Genomic DNA, 7,856 nt, shown 5'->3' on the forward strand with positions numbered 1-7,856 from the left:
CAGATATATCGGTATAGGCTGTACTTGCAGACCCAATCCAAGATGTCTGTGAACGACATTAATCACAGACATATTGCGGATGCACTATAGATATATCAGCTATCAATGGAACGGCCGATATAGATCTATCAGCGTGTACCCAGCATAATAGGGACTTTATAAACTGATTTGCCTAATGTGCACTTGTATGTTTGGCTGTCGGTGTATGATAGGGCCCCTTTTTATTATAGGGTATTACAAAAGAATTGAACATCAGGGGCAGAACAAATTAATTGTGAAGTCTTTACTGGTCTTTATTATTGCTATTAGCGTCCTATATAGCGCCATAATACTCTGCAGCTGGGAACAAAGACCTAATACAACAGTCTGGGCATAAGCAGACAGGTAGTGCGATGCGGGATGGAGGTGCTGGGGAAGATGACAGTTATACAGAACTATACAGTCAGCAGCATTATGTGCTGGAGTTTCATTGTCGGATAATCAATAAGTCATGTGCAGTTTCATGATAGAAGAAGAGGGCTCTAGTTGTTTCCTGTGTGTTACATAGATACAAGTTATGGGGTAAATGTAACAGCCTGCGACTTACACGCTTTCAAAACAATTCAGCAATGTAGCTGCTCGACTTAAAGGGTCAAGGATTTAAAAGGCAAAACCAACATGCTTTTCAGTTATTGCCGCTTTAAATCAAACGGCTAAAATCACAGAGAATGCGCCCATGTCTGCAGCTATCACATTGCCCCCTACGCCTTTATGCCACCAGAACCTTTTGATACTCACCGGAATTCCTCGGGGTACTGCTGTACCAGCCAGGCCACATCGATGCAGTAGTTGAACTTTAAACAAAATACAAGAAGCAGACGGTGAGTAAACCATGGAGCAAAGGGATCTAACAATAATCTGTGCTAATGAGCCCCGTAGTCCTGCACAGACGTCATAAATCCTGGCAGGGTAACAAGCGCAACGCTCAGCAATCATAACAGCATTATATACCAAGGTGACGTCCATCTTCAGCCCATTCTAACCACAGCACTAGCCCTATAACTAATAAGGGGATCAGTCATCCACCCTAGAAAGCCCAATGTGTAGGCTAGACGAGGGGGGTGACTAGAATATAGGCACCCACATCCCACACTACTGGGTGTGGCACTAGATTATGAAGGAGACCCCTAAAATTGGACACTTCCTATAAACCCTATAGCAGCCCTCCAGCTGCTGTGGAACTACACATCCCAGCAAGCACTGCCACCTTTTTGATATAACTGCATGCTAAAACTATGGCAGTGCATGCTGGGATGTGTAGTTCCACAGCAGCTGGAGGGCCAAGGTTGAAGACCCCTGCCCTGTAGCATTTACAATCACTCGATAGAATTCTTAATTTATTGTTGTCCCATATACGTGTTACTAAGAACAAAATCCTGTCAGGCTGTCACTATGCACCTTTGTGTGGAACGCGATGCACCTACCTGTGAGGGCACAGCGGGTACATACCTGAGCTGAAGACACTAGCGTCCCAAAGAGCGGAGACAGAATATCTACCAATGGAGAAGATCTGCGTTATTCCAGAGCAGCGCGCGCAGGTGGACCACCCATCACGTTGCGGCCAGTTAGCTGCCAACCTACCTTTAATGTGAAGGGCTCCGGCGTTGTACTTCGGTTTAATGCCTGTAACTTTCGTCAAGTAGAAACCAAAAAGCTCCCCAGCCTGCATGAGATCCCAGGGGTCCTGAGAGTCACCGGGGGTCTTGTATTTCTCATGTGCATGTGGGCTGGGTTGGCGTTTCTTATTTGCGTTTGGCACCTCCGGTTTCAGGGATGCCCCATCTTTCTCTGACTTTACCTTTATCGTATTTCTCGGCTTGGACTCCTCGTCACTACTTGACAGTCGCCAGCCCGATTCCGCTTTGTCGGTTTTCAGTTTTTTGCCCGGAGATGGCTCCTTCCCCGTTATCTCCTCAAACTTCAATGGATGCGACTTCCTCTTGTGAGACTCTTTCCTGGCATCGGAGCAAGGGTACTGGGGAACAGGATCAGTGCGGGGTCTGAGCATCGATGAAGAGGTGGAAGGTTTCCCTTGCTCCTCCGATTCATCATCGCTACTAGACAATGTCCATTTCCCATGGCTGCTCTGCAGGGACCCAGCACTCCTAGAGAACCAGAGATATTATTACTCACTTGTCTTACGTGTTGTGGGATCTCACAAATAGGGGTCAATTCAATCAGGTGTAATTTAGTTGTGTCCGTGAGTGCGGCTATTTACTGTACTTATGGTACCTCCACACTCGCATATTTTGGGTCACAAGTTGCGAGGCCATTGGCGGAGTCACATCTAATTGAATCGACCCCCGAGATTTGTATGTCTTAGGTTTCATAGAACAACATACTTAATAAAAGTAATTCATTCAATGTTCAGAATTTTACATGAATTGTGTCATTGGTTTATTGTAAAAGCATAAAAAATAATGAGTTAAATCAATAATTCAAACCGTATCTGGGATTTATCTAAATCCATCTGGTTTTTATAGCCCAGTTTGGTTAATAGCGTAATAGAAAGACGCTCTCCTGCTACCATACTATAAAGCTCTGTCACTGCTAGATCACGCCCACAGAGTCCTTGCGTCCAATCACTGGCTTATATCCTGCATCAGCCGGCAATCTCATTGCACAATCTCCTGAGTATGCACCAGTGGGGGCAACATAAAACCATGTCCAGTGTAATATTCCTCAGCCGCCCCCCGCGTATTGTATGCAGACCATGTACACAGTATTCCTTCTATAATAAAGACATGCATGCTGAATAAAATAGCTCTTACACTTATAGCCCACAATATAGCAACTGATATTAAATCCGCAATCGCACATAGGATCTCCATTTTTTTTTTATGAAATGGGATTGAAACACCGGCGGTTTTTTAGCCGCTGGTTGAAATCCCGCCCGCGGAAACCAAACAAGAGGAGATCACGACAAAGGAAGGTAAGTATCTTACCCTCCCCCCCTCTAACCCTCACGGGGTGGAGCCTAAGCCCCCTCCCCCTCCTTCTCGCATCCTAAACCTAACCCTCCCTGGGGGGTGCCTAAACCTAGAGCTGAGAGGGACATTGGTGACATTGTGCAGATAGAGCTGAGAGGGACATTGTGCAGCTAGAGCAGAGAGGGACATTGGTGACATTGTAAAGATAGAGCAGAGAGGGACATTGGTGACATTGTAAAGATAGAGCAGAGAGGGACATTGGTGACAATGTAAAGATAGAGCAGAAAGGGACATTGGTGACATTGTGCAGATAGAGCTGAGGAAGCCATTGGTGACACTGTGCAGATAGAGCTGAGAGGGCCATTGGTGACATTGTGCAGATAGACCTTAGAGGGCCATTGGTGACATTGTGCAGATAGACATTAGAGGGCCATTGGTGACATTGTAAAGATAGACCTTAGAGGGCCATTGGTGACATTGTGCAGATAGAGCTGAGAGGGCCATTGGTGACACTGTGCAGATAGAGCTGAGAGGGCCATTGTGCAGATAGACCTTAGAGGGCCATTGGTGACATTGTGCAGAGAGAGCTGAGAAAGCCATTGGTGACACTGTGCAGATAGAGCTGAGAGGGCCATTGGTGACATTGTGCAGATAGAGCTGAGAGGGCCATTGGTGACATTGTGCAGATAGAGCTGAGAGGGACATAGGTGACATTGTGCAGCTAGAGCTGAGAGGGACATTGTGCAGCTAAAGCCGAGAGTGACATTGGTGACATTGTGCAGATAGAGCTTAGAGGGCCATTGGTGACATTGTGCAGATAGACCTTAGAGGGCCATTGGTGAGATTGTGCAGATAGAGCTGAGAGGGACATAGGTGACATTGTGCAGCTAGAGCTGAGAGGGACATTGTGCAGCTAAAGCCGAGAGTGACATTGGTGACATTGTGCAGATAGAGCTTAGAGGGCCATTGGTGACATTGTGCAGATAGACCTTAGAGGGCCATTGGTGAGATTGTGCAGATAGAGCTGAGAGGGCCATTGGTGACACTGTGCAGATAGAGCTGAGAGGGCCATTGGTGACACTGTGCAGATAGAGCTGAGAGGGCCATTGGTGACACTGTGCAGATAGAGCTGAGAGGGCCATTGGTGACACTGTGCAGATAGAGCTGAGAGGGCCATTGGTGACACTGTGCAGATAGAGCTGAGAGGGACATAGATGACATTGTGCAGATAGAGCCGAGAGGGAAATTGGTGACATTGTGCAGATAGAGCTGAGAAAGCCATTGGTGACATTGTGCAGATAGAGCTGAGAGGGACATTGTGCAGATAGAGCTGAGAGGGCCATTGGTGACATTGTGCAGATAGAGCTGAGAGGGACATTGGTGACATTGTGCAGATAGAGCTGAGAGGGACATTGTGCAGATAGACCTTAGAGGGCCATTGGTGACATTGTGCAGAGAGAGCTGAGAAAGCCATTGGTGACATTGTGCAGATAGAGCTGAGAGGGACATTGTGCAGATAGAGCTGAGAGGGCCATTGGTGACATTGTGCAGATAGAGCTGAGAGGGACATTGGTGACATTGTGCAGATAGAGCTGAGAGGGACATTGTGCAGATAGACCTTAGAGGGCCATTGGTGACATTGTGCAGAGAGAGCTGAGAAAGCCATTGGTGACACTGTGCAGATAGAGCTGAGAGGGCCATTGGTGACATTGTGCAGATAGAGCTGAGAGGGCCATTGGTGACATTGTGCAGATAGACCTTAGAGGGCCATTGGTGACATTGTGCAGCTAGAGCTGAGAGGGACATTGTGCAGCTAAAGCCGAGAGGGACATTGGTGACATTGTGCAGATAGAACCGAGAGGGCCATTGGTGACATTGTGCAGATAGAACCGAGAGGGACATTGGTGACATTGTGCAGATAGAGCCGAGAGGGACATTGGTGACATTGTGCAGATAGAGCCGAGAGGGACATTGGTGACATTGTGCAGATAGAGCCGAGAGGGACATTGGTGACATTGTGCAGATAGAGCCGAGAGGGACATTGGTGACATTGTGCAGATAGAGCCGAGAGGGACATTGGTGACATTGTGCAGAAGTATTAATCATTAATAGCTGCCTGAAGAAACAAAATCAAGGAAGAGTGGAGTAACCAAGATTCTTCATGGGGCTGAAGCTTAACTGGTTCAGTGTTATCAGGTCAGATTGAAGCCACAGTGTGTCCTTGCTCATCTAGCCCCAATATGCCATGCAGCGCGATATGCTTCGCATTAGTGAGCCACCGGGTCCCATGCAACACTGCTAGCGTTGGGCGTCTTTCTTTGCCGAAAAGTCTTTTGAGTCACGATGTGACTAGGACACAGCAGGAGACTGCGCTGAGTAATGTGATATGTGACACCTGTATATCTGTGTGCTCCTGAGTCTGTATATGGGAGACTGCGCTGAGTAATGTGATACCTGTATATCTGTGTGCTCCTGAGTCTGTATATGGGACACTGCCCCGGTCTCCCCCCCCCCCCCCCCCCCTCCGTCACACTGCCCCAGTCTCCCCCCTCCCCGTCACACTGCCCCAGTCTCCCCCCTTGAGGTCTATGTACTAAGCCTTGGGGAGATAAAGTACCCACCAAGGTAGTGTCTAAATCCCCCTTATGGAGAGGACCCTGACATCAGCCAGCGTCATTCCCTGCCATCCAAGTGGGCATAGAGGTGGAATATAACCATGTGGGGAGCCCCCGAAGCATCTACCTACCAACCTTCTGCCATTTATCAAGCACAGCCTGTGACGTGACAGCGAGGAGCTGAGTGGCCGGTACTTTATCCCCCCATGTCGGATACACTGTATCACCTGTGCATTCTCCAGCTGTCAGCAGCGCATGGATCAGGCAGCGGTGTTTGTGCGGCGCCCGCAGGTGACGTCACTCCTACATAGGGGGCGGGGAGAACACATCACTCCCAGCATGCCCGCTCACAGGCTGCCCGGCCATGCTGGGACTCGCCGTTCCTCATCTTCCCGCTGCCCTGTGTCAGCCAATAGAATCGCCCTCCAGTCCCTCTGACGTCCCATGGTAACAGCCAATCCGGAGGCGGCATCTGCTAGAGGCTTCTCCGTTGTCAGGGTGACGCGGCCTTGCCGGGCTCCAGAGCGTCATCCCCGGGCTCAGGTGACGGTGTAGCGCGGCACAGCCAGGCTCCATCCCCGGGCTCAGGTGACGGTGTAGCGCGGCACAGCCAGGCCCCATCCCCGGGCTCAGGTGTGCGATGTTCTCTGCCAGCTCGCTGTCAGTCCGGGATGCTGGTGATCATCGGAGGAAGTTTATTAAAGTGAGTTCGCCTGCCAGGGGCACTGGTGCTGTCCTGCTCTATAATAGCTGAAATCAAAATATGACACCACTGGTGACCGTTTGTCACTTTACATCCACGCTAAGGTGCTTCCCCTACTGACATTACATGACTGGCTCAGATCCCACGTACCTATTTCATGGTCCCTGCCAGGGGCATTGGTGCTGTCCTGCTCTATACTAATAGCTGTAATCAGAATATGACACCACTGGTGACAGTTTGTCACTTTGTATCCACGCTAAGGTGCTTCCCCTACTGACATTACATGACTGGCTCAGGCCCCACATACCTATTTGTCCCTGCCAGGGGCATTGGTGCTGTCCTGCTCTATACTAATAGCTGTAATCAGGATATGACACCACTGGTGACCGTTTGTCACTTTACATCCACGCTAAGGTGCTTCCCGTACTAACATTACATGACTGGCTCAGATCCCACGTACCTATTTCATGGTCCCTGCCAGGGGCATTGGTGCTGTCCTGCTCTATACTAATAGCTGTAATCAGAATATGACACCACTGGTGACCGTTTGTCACTTTACATCCACGCTAAGGTGCTTCCCCTACTGACATTACATGACTGGCTAAGGTCCCACATACCTATTACATGGTCCCTGCCAGGGGCATTGGTGCTGTCCTGCTCTATACTAATAGCTGTAATCAGAATATGACACCACTGGTGACCATTTGTCACTTTACATCCACGCTAAGGTGCTTCCCCTACTGACATTACATGACTGGCTCAGGCCCCACATACCTATTACATGGTCCCTGCCAGGGGCATTGGTGCTGTCCTGCTCTATACTAACAGCTGTAATCAGAATATGACACCACTGGTGACCGTTTGTCACTTTACATCCACGCTAAGGTGCTTCCCCTACTGACATTACATGACTGGCTCAGATCCCACGTACCTATTTCATGGTCCCTGCCAGGGGCATTGGTGCTGTCCTGCTCTATACTGATAGCTGTAATCAGAATGACACCACTGATGACCACCTGCCACGTAACATCCATGCTAAGTCCCTTCTGCTGACAAATATTACATTACATGGTTGGCCTATCTCACATGTACTTCCCCTGCTGAGGCATCAGTGCTTTGTCTCTATACCAATAGATATTCTCAGAATATGACACAACATCCGCTACTAACAAGTATTCTGTTATACGGCTGGCTCAGCTTCCACATTGTGCATCATAAATACCCTTTATATTGGGGATATACCTCTGTTCTGTCACCTTCCAATGTCTCTCTAACTGATCCCTTATGGTGGATTTATTTTCTCATTACATTTTCCTGCTTTTATATCTTTTATCCGGATATTCTTCTGTTTTGTGCCATCTCTTTTCCACACTTCACCATTGTATGTGGCAATCCCAAAGCACATGGGGGGTTATGTGAGCTGAGATTGCGGAACTGGTCTGATTTCGGTGAGTTCACTAAATCTAAGCAGCAATTCGTTATAAGGTAAAACCATTCTGCCATTTAGTGCTGAACTTGCCGACATCAGAGCGATTCCATAGTTTCGGACCCTATGACATAACTATTGCT

General features: G+C 48.5%; 2 protein-coding genes across 5 annotated transcripts in view; one reads left to right on the forward strand and one right to left on the reverse strand.

The window, feature by feature from the left end:
• The window catches only part of TDP1 (tyrosyl-DNA phosphodiesterase 1), a 122,381-nt gene extending 116,434 nt beyond the window's left edge, over nt 1-5,947 (reverse strand). For 3 of the 4 annotated variants that reach the window (XM_088462508.1, XM_088462510.1, XM_088462511.1), the window contains exons 1-4: nt 5,716-5,803; nt 1,621-2,144; nt 1,489-1,532; nt 778-833 (exon numbers count right to left, since the gene is read on the reverse strand). In XM_088462508.1, the coding sequence (XP_088318634.1) occupies nt 778-833; nt 1,489-1,532; nt 1,621-2,144; nt 5,716-5,729 (638 nt within the window). In that variant the 5' untranslated portion in view covers nt 5,730-5,803. The other variant, XM_088462509.1, reaches the window with a different exon arrangement.
• EFCAB11 (EF-hand calcium binding domain 11) overlaps nt 5,941-7,856 on the forward strand; it is a 98,108-nt gene continuing 96,192 nt past the window's right edge. The window contains exon 1 of the mRNA XM_088462512.1: nt 5,941-6,287. Coding sequence (XP_088318638.1) covers nt 6,225-6,287 — 63 coding nt within the window. The 5' untranslated portion in view covers nt 5,941-6,224. The remainder of the gene's footprint in view (nt 6,288-7,856) is intronic.

The sequence above is a fragment of the Taudactylus pleione genome, unplaced genomic scaffold (assembly GCF_031769625.1).
Source record: "Taudactylus pleione unplaced genomic scaffold, aTauple2 ptg001254l, whole genome shotgun sequence".
In the NCBI taxonomy this organism is placed as follows: Eukaryota; Metazoa; Chordata; class Amphibia; order Anura; family Myobatrachidae; genus Taudactylus; species Taudactylus pleione.